General features: G+C 42.6%; 1 protein-coding gene across 1 annotated transcript in view; it reads right to left on the bottom strand.

Moving 5' to 3' along the window:
- The window catches only part of LAMC1 (laminin subunit gamma 1), a 116,971-nt gene that overhangs the window by 22,142 nt on the left and 80,126 nt on the right, over positions 1–14,703 (bottom strand). The window contains exons 5-14 of the mRNA XM_061160882.1: positions 12,603–12,791; positions 11,517–11,634; positions 11,047–11,145; positions 10,823–10,959; positions 10,328–10,450; positions 10,047–10,236; positions 9,623–9,735; positions 7,213–7,434; positions 6,907–7,095; positions 301–546 (exon numbers count right to left, since the gene is read on the bottom strand). Coding sequence (XP_061016865.1) covers positions 301–546; positions 6,907–7,095; positions 7,213–7,434; positions 9,623–9,735; positions 10,047–10,236; positions 10,328–10,450; positions 10,823–10,959; positions 11,047–11,145; positions 11,517–11,634; positions 12,603–12,791 — 1,626 coding nt within the window. The remainder of the gene's footprint in view (positions 1–300; positions 547–6,906; positions 7,096–7,212; positions 7,435–9,622; positions 9,736–10,046; positions 10,237–10,327; positions 10,451–10,822; positions 10,960–11,046; positions 11,146–11,516; positions 11,635–12,602; positions 12,792–14,703) is intronic.

The following is a 14,703-nucleotide window of genomic DNA, read 5'->3' as shown; positions in this document are numbered from 1 at the left end:
CTTGGAAGAAGCAGTGTGGGAAAAAAAACGTACATCTCAACCATTTATATTGATTACTTGCTGAGATGATAATACGTTAGATATGGCAAATAAAATACAATGTTAAAATTAACTTAACCTGCTTCTCTTTATTGTACTGTATCTACTAGAATAACTTAAATTACGTGACTGGTTCGCACTATACCTCTATGCAACAGCGCTGCATTAGACCAGACAACTGTAAATATTTAAAGAGACCATGCAGTGACGCTCAGGATGAATAAGCGTAACTGCTAGAGGATTTGGCTGATGGCTGGTTACCTTTGCATTTGTCTGCTGGATTGGGAGCCAGGGGATTTCCAAAAAATCCATCTTTGCACCGGTCACAGTAGAAGCCGGCCGTGTTATAGATGCACTTCAGGCATTCTCCCGTCAGGCGGTTGCAATTCCCAACCGCGTTGGGATCGATGTTGTCATTGCACTGACACAGGCGGCAAAGCCTCACGGGGCCGTTACTACCCAGAGGGTCTCCGAAGTAGCCGTCATCACAGAGCTCACATCTTTTACCTGCGTGTGAGACAATCTGATGTTACCAGAGAAAGGCCTTAGCTGTTTCTAGTGCCACTGGTTACAGACAGCCTGGAGCAATCACCAGGCACAAGGCTACCTGGTGCCATGGACACGGCACCAGCCTAGGAGAGAAGACGACCTGGGCTGCAGCTCTGGCGTGGTGCCCGGCCACTGCGGTGACCTTGGACACATCTCCATTTCTTCAGAAAGACAGCACCCAGTTTGCCGCCTCCTCCAGCTTTTGAGGATTAACTGAAATCATGCCCTAAGAGTGCTTTATAAATGAGGCTTTACTAAACTTTACAGCCCCAAGGGTTGGCACATTCACCTGTGTTTGTTTTTGTCAATAACACTGAGAAAACTGAAAGATGACACTTTTTTTAAACATGGTTTTTAAAAAAATATTTATTTGGCTGTGCTGGGTCTTAGTTGCAGCACACGGAATCTTTTGTTGAGGCGTACGGACTCTCTAGTTGCAACGCATGGGCTTATTGCCCCGTGGTGTGTGGGACTTAGTTCCCCGACCAGGGATTGAACCCATGTCTCTTGCATCTGAAGGCAGATTCTTTACCACTGGACCACTGGGAAGTCCCTGAAAATGACTCTTCGTACCATTCATTCCTTATACAACAGAGTTGAAAAAGTGACAGTCACTCAGTCATGTCTGACTCTCTGCGACCTCATGGACTATAGCCCACCAGGCTCCTCTGTCTATGGAATTCTCCAGGCAAGAATACTGGAGTGGGTTGCCAGTCCCTTCTCCAGAAGGTCTTCCTGACACAGTGATCGAATCTGGGTCTCCTGCATCGTAGGCACATTCTTTACCATTTGAGCCACCAGGGAAGCCCCATATAGCTGGTTTGGCAGGATCATTTTCTTAAAACATAAAAGGCATCTACTAATCCTTGTGTGAGCAGTGTCAGCCAGCACAGAAGAGACCTCAGAGATCATCATTTGCTACTCATTCTTATTATGAAGAAAGGAACAGACAAGCTAAGAAATTTGCCCACAACCAAGCAACTAATAATAAAAGAGACAGAACTAGCATTCAGGACTCTTCCCACTACATTAAACTCACTGCTCCTCATCCTTCCTTTTCCACTTGCCCACCATTATTAGCTCAAGTTGTGTTTTGGTATCTTTGTACCAAACTGGGCCTAAATTAGCCTAAACTTCTTTTGGAGAAACAGAGGTTTGTTCATTTACTCATCCCTTTAATACTGCCTGAGCATCTATCATGCACAGACTGTTCTCGGGTTGTCCAGGGCGACGTGGAGAACAGGGTGGATGAGGTCTCTACTCTCACAAGGCTTGTGCTGCCCCTGAGGCAGATGAGTTCACAGACAAATAAACAAAGCCACATCAGATAGCGACACACATAAAAAAGTTAAAACAGAAAATATGATAAGAGAGACAGGTCAAGGGCTACTTCATATTGGGTGGTTCCTCTGTAAGAGGAGCTAATTGGGATGACAATGGAGAGACACAAGAAATAAACCATGATAATATCCAAGGGAAGAATGTTCCAGAAAAGCAAGATGAGCTTGTGGAAGCAGTAAGAGCAGCCATGTAGGGCACAGTAAGGAAACTGGGTTTAAATTAAAGTGCAATGAGGTGCTATTGGGGGGAGAGGGGTGTTTCTGAGTGATGAGATCTGAGTCACATTTTAGAAGTATCATTTTGGCTGCTGTATGGGGAATGGGTTGTAGAAGAGCAGAGTGAAGCATGGAGGCAAATCAGGAGGCTATCTCAGGTGAGAGGTGACCATGGGGTCGGACAGGGTGGTTACCAGTCAAAGTGGTAAAGAGTGGTCAGATTTGAGATAATAACACCTTCTGGCTGACTCCTAGAAAATGAAAGAAAGAAGAATCAAGGATAAGCCTAGGATTTTAGCTTGAGCAAATAGGTAGATGGAGATAAAGACTAGGGAAGGAACAGAGTCAGAATTGAAGACAATCAAAGACCTAGCTTGGATTTGCTTAAATTTGAGATTCCTTTAGCTGTCTGATTCAAAATCACAACAGAAAAGATTTGGCACCTTCAAACTAACAACACTTGAGCAGAGTTAAGAAAGACAGCATCTACAGAAGGCAGGGGAGAGTGCTGAGACATCTCAAGTAGAGTGTAGCACTTGGGATAGTAATGCAGGGGTCCATAACCTGGACCTCAGGGGGTGAGCAGTTACCAGAACCTAATAGTTTCTAACTTTATCAGAAAGAGCTGTTTGGAGAAGGTCACCTGCCATGAGCTGAAAGACCCTTCAGAGATCGGGTCTTGGAATACATACTCTGCCCTCCTCCTCTTTTCCTCTCTGATCTATGTGCATCCCACCAAGCGCAGGTGGCCATGTGATGCAGCACACACAGGTCTCATCAGGGTGAAGCAGCGCAGAGCATAAATATGGAGGGGCAGATGGAAGGCTCCCCACCCACCATCCAGGTAGAGACAGCAAGTAGGTAGCTGGCTCTCGAGAGAGCAAGGTCAGGGCTGAAGACATGGATTTTCCAGCTTTAGGCAAGGAGGGGCTTTTGAAGCCTAAAGGTGAGAGATGCTCACCTAAGGAGAGAATACAGATAAGAAAACCCCAGGCTGAGAAACAGAAGTGATCGAAGGAGACCCAAAAGAAGAGAAGAAAAGGATAAGAAAACCAAGGAGAGGGAAGAGTCACAAAAGGCAAGAGGAGAAACTCTTTGGAGCAAACGGAGTAGTCAGCAGTGTCCAGTGTTGCTGAGACACCAGGTCAGATAAGAGAAGAAAATGGACCACTGCATCTGGCAAACAGAGACCACTGATGAGGTAACAGAAGATCTAGCCGGGGATGGGGCAGGACGTGAAGAAACAGGATGTTAAAAGGGGATGGGAAGCTAGGGGCCCTTTTGCCTCTGAGGTAAATACAACAGTTTCCAGACACGAGATCCTTCTCCAGCACAGGACTGAAACAGTACTTTAGTTCTGCTTTTTCATCAGGTAATTTAGCTAGTTTAGATATGATCCATATTTTAAATATCTTAGGGACTTCCCTGGTGGTCCAGTGGTTAAGAATCTGCCTCCCAATGTGGGGGACACAGGTTTGATCCCTGGTTAGGGAACTAAGATCCTACATGCTGTGGGACAAATAAGTCCATGTGCTGCAACTATCAAGCCCACACACCACAACCAGGGGGAAACCCGTACGCTGCAAGGAAAGATGCCCTTGCCACAACTAAGACCTGACGCAGCCAAAAAGCAACATTAAAATGTCTTAAAACCTGTCTTGAATAAAACTCAATTGAGAAACTTGCTAGAAAAGTCAAAATAGACATGGTAGCCCATAAAAGCTCTCGTTGCAAAATATCCTCCAAAGCTATAGCTAGCCTGCCCCTTTGTTTCAGAGTCTAGGATGTAGGTTCTAATCCAGGCTGTACTACTTACATGATTCGGGCAATTTATAGACTTCTCTTATTATCCTTCCCATACCAGGAGAGGTGTCTTTTTTCTCCTTTAGCATTCTTGAGTGCATTTCTTTATCTGAACTAACCTCACTGTATGAAAATGATCTCTGTGCTTCCCTCCACTTTTAGACCCTGGAGAGTAGGGACCCTCCTTTATTCATCTTCATAATCCCAAAGCCATGCACTCAAACAATTTTGTTGAAAAGAGATTAGTATTATTAATTTACCTGAAAAGATCATTTTAAGTATTAAATGCAGAAGCAAATCATGCACGAAGATCTCAGTGACTATCATCAGTCACTCATCCTTCAACAGTCTTCTAAGTGAGGAGCATCTTACTCTGTCCCTGCAAGCTCTATTCATTTATTTAATAAATACTCGCACTCATTCAACAAACACATGCGCCAAACACTATTTCAGGTGTTAGGGATACAAAGGTGAATAAAACAGAGCAAAGTCCCTGCTTCAAGGACCTTAACTCTGGGGATGGAAGGGGGAGATAAGCAATAAGCAAATGAATACACATAAAAATATTGAGCAGCTAAAAAGTGCTATAAAAAGCAAAGCAGGATGTAGGAAAATAAAGAGTGATAATATTGGTTTTTTTTTAACAGGCTCTGTGCTGGTTTCATGCAGACTTCTATATCCTAATTAACATCCTCAAGAATTGCTATAGATCATCTTCTTCAATCCAGGTGATACCTCGAAAAACAAATGCAGTTGACCCTTGAACAATGCAAGGAGTGGGGGGGTTGACTGACCGCCCCCCTGCACAGTCAGAAATCCACAAATAAACTCTGAAATTCCAGCCCCCACCTTCTGTGGTTCCTCTGTATTTACAATTCCACATCCATGGATCCAGCCAACCATGGACTATAGTACTGTAGAATTTACTATTGAAAAAATCTGCATATAAGTGGACCCATGCAGTTCAAACCTGTGATGTTCAAGGATCAACTGTATATTTCACAAATGTTCTGTGAGAAGCATTTAATTAGTGACTAATATAACATTTTCTAAAATCTTCTATATGATGTTCCATCTTTCTATAAGCATCCCAAATAATTTTACTTCACCATCTGTACTAGTTAGTATAGACATGAGAATGACTCCACAATGCTTAACTGTTCAGCTCATTGACCAGTGACGTAACAACGAGTAGAGGGATCTCTTACCAAAATGCTGTGTTAAATGCTTCTGAGTATAGATCCTGAATGTGAGATATTTACTATACTCTGCGACAGCAGAGCAAAGGGTCCTAAGAACCTGCGGCAGTAGCACAGAGAGGATTCATTGAGGAAAACCGTTCTGGGGAAGGGAAGTTTCAACTCAATCCACAGGAGAGATAGGAGCTGGCTAGGAAAAGTGAGATCTGGGTAAGAGATCCGGGTAAGCATTCTAAAGAAAGAATAGTTCATGGCAGGCCAGAGTCGGTGCCTCTGGGGGAAGACAAGACCAGGAGGGCTTGGAGAAGAGGGTACCAGTGCAGGGGCAGGTAGTGGGGAATGAGGCTGGAGAAGTCTGTCTGTAAGAGACTCTGCTGGGCCACTGTTTGGTTTTTTTAATAAACGACAACAACAAAAAGAAAAGTTAAAAATATGAAATTCTATACTAACCTCTACTCCTCATTTCCTCAACTGCCTTAAGCAAATGACTGGCTCTCCCTGCGTGGCACGGCCTGGCGCTCGGTGTGGGGTCAGGGCAGGAGTGGAAGGAAGGTAGAGTGTTTTAATGGTTCCCAATAATTAAAGAGTGTTTTTGATGAGACAAGAGAGATGCAGATTATGAGCTCAGTGCTTCAGTTGTTCTGTTTATGTTCACGCTCTGTAGCAATATTTTTTGAACAAAGAGCTTATAGTGGAGTCAAAGGCTAGAAGTGTGGCCAGAACCTCTCTTATCACATGAAGGCTAAAGTCAGTGGAAGAAGGGAAACTGTCACCTGTGAGCCCCAGTCTCCTCTGTCAACCAGCACAGGCAGCTCCTTGAGCAGCTAGCAAAGATCTACTTCAGTGTTCTTATCAAAAAGAAAGAAACTCAGAGAATGGGAACAGAGGTATATATCCAAAGCTATAAAAATATTTTATTCCCAACTAAATGTGATGGGCTCTGATACATTTGAAACAACTATTTAGAGAACAAATTTTAAAAATGCCGCTTTACATCAAGAATCCCTGGGCGGCCTCACAAACTGAAAATCAAGTTTTGAACCACATCTTATAAGAGAGTATGTTGTAGTAAATCATCATCATTGGCACCTGAATGCCTAGGTTGAAATTCCAGCTCCTTCAATGACCAGCCATCCATCTTTGGACAGGTGACTTAATTGTGCCTCAATGTTCTTAACTATAACCTGAGGATGGACTTCCCTGGTGGTCCAGTGGTTAAGAATCTGCCTTGCAATGCCAAGGATGTGGATTCGATCCCTGCTCAGGGAAACTAGGACCTGATGCAACCAAATAAATATTGGTGGCTGAGTGGTAAAGAATCTGCCTGCCAACGCAGGAGACTTGAGTTGGAACCAGGAAGATCCCCTGGAGGAGGAAATGGCAACCCACTCCAGTATTCTTGCCTGGAGAATCCCACGGACAGAGGAGCCTGGTGGGCTACAGTCCATGGATTCACAAAAGAGTTGGACACAACTTGGCGACTAAACAGCAATGAACAACCTGAGGATAATACAAGAAGCTATCTCAGAGGGCTGTGAGGATTAATGAGGCAGTATATGTTAAAGTACTTAGAAAAGCACCTGGCCATAATTATTACGCCAGCTGTTATTAATATCATATATGCATTTTATGAATCCATAATAAACCTGTTTCCGACAAAACTTTTGCTACTGGGAAAAGTAATCATGAAACCAAACCAGGAAAACCCTAACCTCCAAAGCCCGTCCTCCCAGGCGCTCCTGCGGGTAGAGCCGACTCACCGGTCGTTCCGGTGGGACAGTTGGTGCACACCACCTCCTGGGTCTTAGGGACGACGGCACAGCTGGAGCCCCCGGGACACGGACAGGGCTGGCAATCGAAGGGGGTGCCCGCAGTCGAGTCTCCATAGTAGCCATCGCTGCACTTCTCACAGTGGGGCCCGGCCGTGTTGTCTCTGCAGTTACAAACACCTATTTGGAGAGCAGGTGTTGAGAAAAAGGCACGCATCCAAGTGAACAAGACAGCATTTCTGACCCGCCTGCTGAGGAGAACTGAGGTCTAGCAGTCCCCAGAGGTCACCGTCTCACCTGTCTCAGGGTCACAGGTCTCGCTGTGCCCATTGCAGGTGCAGAGCACACACGGACTGTATGGGCCAAGGCTCGGGGTTTCTCTTCGGTAACCCGAGAGGCACATCTCACAAAACTGCCCTCCGTATCCCACGGGACAGGTGCAGGACTCCACCCAAGTTGCGGGGACCCCGGGCCCAGGACGAGCGCTTGCCAGGGTGACATCATCCAAATAGCCAGCACCTGTGTGCGGAGTGGGGAAAGAGGATCACTGAACTGGCTTCCGTTTTCCAAAACTTCATGAAAATTCATCAGTGCTAAAGGACAGATTCAAAATTTCGGAGACAGCCAACCATTTGTTTAATTTATCTACTGGAGACGATAACTAGAAAATACCACTTAGATCAATTATGTGGTACCTGGTGCTAAGTATCTGGAATGGCGGTATATCAAACTCTTATTTTTTAAACACACACACACACAGACATGCACACAAAAATTTCAATTTTACAGTTCTCCCAATCTGATCCCCTGGAGAAGGAAATGATAACCCACTCCAGTATTCTCGCCTGGGAAATCCCATGGACAGAGGAGCCTGGCGGGCTACAGACTCTTTGCGGGAGTCACAAAGAGTTGGACATGACTGAAGTGACTTAGCACACGCACCCAATCACCAAAGTGAAAAACGAAAAGCACCGGGCAATGATCTGGGGCAAGAAGAGATGGAAGAATGTGGGAACAGGAAGAGTCTAAGGCTACAGCCACGAAGCCACAAAAGCAGGCAGTGATCATACAGTTTAAGGGTTGGAAAGCAGCGAAAGCACCTGTCAATAAGGACCATGCAACTGTATTTTTTGCCCTGCATAAAATAGCAAAAATAATTAAACAAGTTCGAATAATCAGGGCTACTCTGACAAACATAATCACTCCAAAGCCATTATGCCATTTGGCCATATATCATAACACTTTCTTGTTTTCAAAAGAAAATAAAAATAGAGAAAGCCTTATATTGGCTTAGCTCAAAGGTTCATCCAGCCTAACAGTGCATGTGACAGGCTCAAAAGGAACATCCTACCGAAGGGCCAAGTTTTTATTATACCAGCATGTTTCCCTTTAATTTCCATCCCACTCCTATCTCTTACAGTCTTATCTTTTAAGTGTATCTCCCCATGTTATGAAATATCACTTGTTTATAGAGAAAATGAGAAACTGAGGTTAAAGGACATCTCTTATTTCTGCCTTGAACTTAGTTTAACTTTTAATATATTTATGGGCTTTTTCAACATTAGATCATGAAAGACATCTCCACTGTTAAAGTGCTTCCAACTCCAAACATTCTTAAGTCTCCCCATCCTAAACGTATTCTTCCTTCAATCTGTCCCTAGTCCCAAATTAAAATCTCTCTTTTCCTCCCCTTAAAGCTGCACTTCTTAAAAGAATATTTTACTTCATCTTCAAATGTACTTGTAATTTAATTTACTTAATTAAATCATTGCAATCTAACTTGTTCCAACACTTCTCTTAAAATAAAAAGTCACCAATGATTCTTTAGTTGCCAAATAACAAAATCCAATTGTACTGTCTTTCCCAATCTGTTAACTTCCTTAAAATTCTTTTCTTCTCTTGAGTCTCAGATCAAGGTCCTTAAATAACCATGTTTCCAGGATTGCTTCTTTTTTCTTCCTACATTTTTTGTCATATTTCCAAGTTTAAAAATGACTGCCCATATGTTGACAACTCTTTGATTCTAAATCTCCAGTCCCAACTAAGTCCCATCCAAATTTCTAACTACTTATAAGACATTTTCATTTGGATATTCATGCAGGCACCTCAAAAATCAACACATCCAAGCTGCTGATGCCACTGCCAAGGCCACACCAATGCTCTGATTCCTCTCCCCCAGCATTCTCTACCTTTCTACAGAAATAGGTCCTTATTCTAAAAAATTACAGGAAAACAATTTAAAGGCACACTTAAAAACAGCTTTGTTTATCTAAAATTATAACGAACGTTCATTCAGTAAATTTTAACTTTTCATCGTTTAGCTAAAAGGGCTTGATAATTGATTTAGTTAAAAGGGTTTGATAATTACAAAGGAAGAAGTAAAAAGAAATGGAGGTTAAGTAATATGAGCCAGTAGAACTATATTGGGATTCTTAGAAAAATCTAATTACATATATAATGTAACCTCAATAGGCTTACCCATTGTAAGACAACACCATTTACTAATTTGGGGATAATTTTCTCCAGGTCCTTAAGAACGGTTTCTAAATGCATTATTTTTATACACAATTCATGTATGATGAGGAAGTTTATTATACCACTTCTTTAGGATCAGGTTTACATTAGGACTTTAGAGATAAGCTTTTGATTATGGATCCTTTTCCTAATCATCATCTTAAATGATTATTTTAATTATATTATAACTTACTTCTCTCACTGTATGTCCCACGAATCTTGATAGAGGTCAAATTGTTCAGGAGTTTCTGAAATTCGAAAGGGGTAAGAGTAGGCCTCCAAGGGTAATCTGTCGCTTCATGGAGCCTAGAGAAAAAGGAAGGGGCATGTTAACCTCTGTGAGGACAATTCTGGGAGCTGAGAAAGTATTTCTTACTCATCCATGCCACCCACGATGCACTGCTCTGCCGGCCTAACCACGTCAGAGATGAGTCTTTTGGTTTGACCATACCACTGGAAAAGGCACAGGTAAACCGGAGCAAGTGCCCTTTTACTAAGTCACATCGAGAACCCCAACGTTTCTCTTTAATACACACCTTGAGGCCTGAGGCGCTTAGATAAAGAAACCACTTTTATCATTCTGGTCAAGTCAGATTTTATAAACCAAACTGTCTTACCTGAAGGCGTATGTCACAGCGGTCTCACTTGGGTAGGAATTGCCCTGAGCGATCAAGGGCACAGACACTCTTAGGCCAGCTCCTTCAAGTACCAGGTCTTCTGCCGAGAGGCGAGTGTCTCGCCTGTCCACACGGAAGGAGAAGGAGAAATTCTGACCATAACTCAACACCTGCTTGCCCAAGAACTTCGCTGGAAGGCAGACACAATGGTGAGCAAGAACATGAGGTCAGGAATAAACACAAGCACATGCCACACCACAAGGCTTCCGAGCCTTACTTACCAGGAGCGATGAAATACCTAGGAAAGTAACTGTCTGAGATGACAGCAATATCCTGCCTCTCAGAGGACCACTCAAATGATGCTTCAGAGCCATCCCTTTGTTCTGCATGCCACCCGTCCTCATCTACAAGCAGAGGATGAAAACACAAGTGCAGTTACCTTGCAAACATCCTGAATTCAGGTCCTCTGTATTCCACAAAACATACAGAAACTCATCACTGCAAGTTTTTGAATAGATGGAAGCTGTAACAGTGCCTATATATGCTATACCTCTGAAGCTGTATTTTTCTTTATTTTACATAACATTTATACTCACTGGTAAATTCTAAAACCATCTGTATATGTTTTCATTAAATTAAAAGCCAAACAAAAATCACATACATTAAAAAAAAAAAAAGTGTTGATATTCTCAAAAGCTCTTCAAAGAGTTACTGACTTTTTTAATACTGTAAGCCTAGGCTCAAAATTCTAGGGGACAGAAGGAAAGGTCTTTTACCAGTCTCAAAGGTAGAGGTTATAGAATAAACGCTGTAGCCAATGGCATTTGTACACACGGAAGAATGCCCAAAGCAGAAGCAGGGGGTGCACCCTCTAGGGTTAGATGATTCCAGATTAAAAAATCCAGGTTTGCATCTGAAAGAGATTAAGATACAATCAAGTATTTTTTTGTATCTGAAATATGAGAGAAGACACAACGCAGCCAGAGAAAGAATGAGCTACCTCTCACAATTGAAGCCTTCAACATTGTCTTTGCAAACACATCTTCCTGTTTCAACATTACATTCATCTATGCTGCCAGAAGGATTGCAAGAACACGGCCTGTTGGATGGAAAACGGAGTGAAACAATGAAACAAGAGGATAAAGAAATTTTGCTCCAAGTCAGTCTTTTGTTTTACATGCTAATAGATTTTTTTAAAAAAAAGAAATACATAAAAAAGCAAAATGAATCCTAAAGTCATCTTTGTATTTGGATTTTATTTCAGTCAAGGACACCCATCACATTTAGACATTAAAAACTGCTTCATTTCTGTACAAAACAATCCTGGATCATCATTACAGCGAGAAGCCTTAATTAAATCTTGGTGATAATTATTATGGGGGGGGGATGTTTACATAGCTGCAGATAAACTACAAGATCTATTACTAAGAATCAGCTACAATCGGGTTCTGCCCCCTTAAAAAATCTTACCTGCATCCAGCCTCAGTGAGAGAATGGTACCCAGGCTGGCAACGGTCACACTTGTCCCCCATCACTCCTGGCTTACAGCTACATCTGCCATAGCTATCACACTGTGTACTGAGGGAACCTGAAATATAAAGCACTCAATGTCAACCACCAGAGAGGTAAGTAAAACTAATGTCTCAAAGAAAGAAAACTGGTAAGTAAAAACAATGCTTGAAATTCAGTATGTAGATTGGTTTTCAGTGCCTAGATGGTAACCAAGAGACTAAAGGTCAAATTTTAAAACAGAACTCCCTCAAAACCCATACCCCTTTAAACTATGATGTTTAAACTTTTCAGACATACACCCTAAGATGAATCTACTCATCATTATTGAAAAATACTAACACTGGTGCACTGGGAAGACCCAGAGGAATCGGGTGGAGAGGGAGGTGGGAGGGGGGATCGGGATGGGGAATACGTGTAAATCTATGGCTGATTCATATCAATGTATGACAAAACCTCCCCCCCCCCCAAAAAAAAGAAAAATATTAACAAATAACTCTGTACCCACGATAAACTGCATGCAAAATCAGTCACTGTGGACAAGTACAGGCTCCTTAGGGCCTGTGTCTAGAATTTAAGTATATACAGGCAGGAACAGCAAAAATAAAGTTCAAACTCCTAGAAAAGTAGAACAGACTAAGAGCTCTCAGCTCCTCTGAACACGCAGCAACATGCGGCAGGGGTTTAGCCCTCCAAGGAGGTTAGACTAAACAAAATCATTAACAAGGAAGAACTCACAGAGCAGCTAAACAACCTTTTACAGTCAAAAGTTCAAATGGTCTCAACGATCTTACTGCTAATTATTTATAAACCATTACTCAGGCCAATCCCAGCTTTATACACACCAGAAAGTCATCTAAAGGTTCCACCTGGTTAAAGAGAGTTGAGGCCAATGCCAAATCATTTACACAGTATAACAATATTCACTCTTCTATACTTAACCTGTGAGAATCCTAAGGAAACAAAGCTTTATTTCCTGGAGATACAGGAAATGCTTATTTTGTCTCCCAACCCATGAGGCTGAAGCAGACCCTGGCTGTCACTTACCAACAGGACTACAGTGGCAGGGAGAGCAGGCTTCCCTGTCCCCGAGGCGGAAGAAGTTCTCCCTGCATCTCTCACACTTGGCGCCGTCTGTGTTGTCCTGGCAGTTGGTACAGTGGCCACCGTGGCCCGTGGAACGGTATAGTTCAGGGTCAAAGTAGCATTCCTGCGATCGGCCATTGCAGTCACAGGCTGGTGGCCAAAACATGAAGTCAGATCCGAGTTTTGAAGACTCAAACCGAACTGTAACTCCCCACATCTCCATGACAGATGGTGGAGGTGGTGATGGTTTAGATGCTAAGTCGTGTCCAACTCTTGCAACCCTATGGACTGTAGTTCCTCCGTCCATGGGGCTTCCCTGGCAAGAAAACTGGAGTGGGTTGCCATTTCCTCCTCCAGGGGATCTTCCCAACCCAGGATAGAACCCTGGTCTCTTGCATTGCAGGCGGATCCTTTACCTCTGAGCCATGATGGTTGGTAGTAGAATAAGAATGACTACCAGATACATTTCTCATTTAAAAAAAAAAAAAATGAAAAAAGTACGTCTATTAATAAAAGGTTTATAGTCAGGTTATCAGCTTACAAGGAAATGCTCATCCTTATAAAAAATGGTACTATCATAGCTTAGCTGGCAAAGAATCCACCTGCAATGCAGGAGAACCTGGTTCAGTTCCTGGGTTGGGAAGATCCCCTGGAGAAGGGACAGGCTACTCACTCCAGGATTCTTGGGCTTCCCTTGTAGCTCAGCTGGTAAAGAATCTACCTGCAATGTGGGAGATCTTGGTTCAACCCCTGGGTTGGGAAGATCCCCTGGAGAAGGGAAAGACTACCCACTCCAGTATTCTGGCCTGTATTGCCCAGCAGATCACAAAGAGTCAGACACAACAGAGTAACTTTTACTTTAAAATATAACTAATTCCTGTACTTGGTAATCTCCAGACAGTAGTATATATACAAGTAAAAGCCAAGTCAAATTACAGTTTTTCTGAGTCTTTATCCTTCATTTTAATACCAAGTCCAAGCACAAGGGACCAGTTCATACGCAGGCTTCAGTTTACCTTTTTAGGGCTCAGACAATTCACTAACTTTCAAAATCCCAGATTACTTGCATACTGAGATTGGGGTGATCTGAGCCATATTGGGTACAATATGTACCTCTGTAAAAAGAAGCAGGAAATCTAGATGCACTAGAAAGTAAATCCACTAGAAGGGAAATCTAGACCCACTAGCTCCCTCTATCTACTGGGAAGCCTTGGTACCAAATGGTTCATCTGTTAAGCAGCTATAGTCCCTACAGGGCACAACCATATTTTAAGAACAAGTATCTACAGCCACTGAAAATCTTTATTATATTTATATTAACATGATTTTTTTCAAATTATTGATTCTTCCCCAAGTACAGACAGTATTTTGAACATTAAATAAAATTTTATTTGATTTCAGATACAGCAGAAAATTGTTGTTTTTGAATATATGTATTTTTTCTCCTCCCTGCCTTTCCACTAGTTCTTTTATAGTGTTATACTTGAAAACTTTTTAGGAACTTGAATCACTAGCATCAAGAATTAGAGAGTTAAGTAATTTTAAAAGCTCCCATTCCCTTCTTCATAGCTATTTTCTCCTCTCTCAAGCCTCCCTAGATTATTTCACAATCAGCCCAGCTTACAGCACCTAAATGGTCTGGTGCCTGTAGTTTATGAGGCAGAACAACCCCCATGTCTACACTGTCCTAACCCACCACTAAAGCAGATGCTGTGGCTCCCTGATACCAGCTGAGAAAACAGCTGTCATCTTCTCTCCTCTACCCCCAGCACCTGACAATACTGTAGTACTGTCCCCCGCCAGGAACTCCTCTCTCTGAGGGGTCATGGTGCTGAAGGGACTTCCAAGGGAAACAAACCGACTTAGCTCTTCATCAAAGTCTGGTTAGCTGTATTCAGTTCATCTGCCAGTCAGAAGCTGGCAATCACATTACACTCGCTTTTCTAATAACGTTCCTTGATAGACTCAAAATATGACATCAGTAAGCAGATTACTGTTCAAACACATGTGTATATTTACTTAGATGTCACATCTTAGGAGAAATAACTTTTTATAAGCCTTT

Source organism: Dama dama, chromosome 14, assembly GCF_033118175.1.
Source record: "Dama dama isolate Ldn47 chromosome 14, ASM3311817v1, whole genome shotgun sequence".
In the NCBI taxonomy this organism is placed as follows: Eukaryota; Metazoa; Chordata; class Mammalia; order Artiodactyla; family Cervidae; genus Dama; species Dama dama.
The sequence above is the reverse complement of the archived record's forward strand: the minus strand, read 5'-3'. Positions and strand labels throughout refer to the sequence as shown.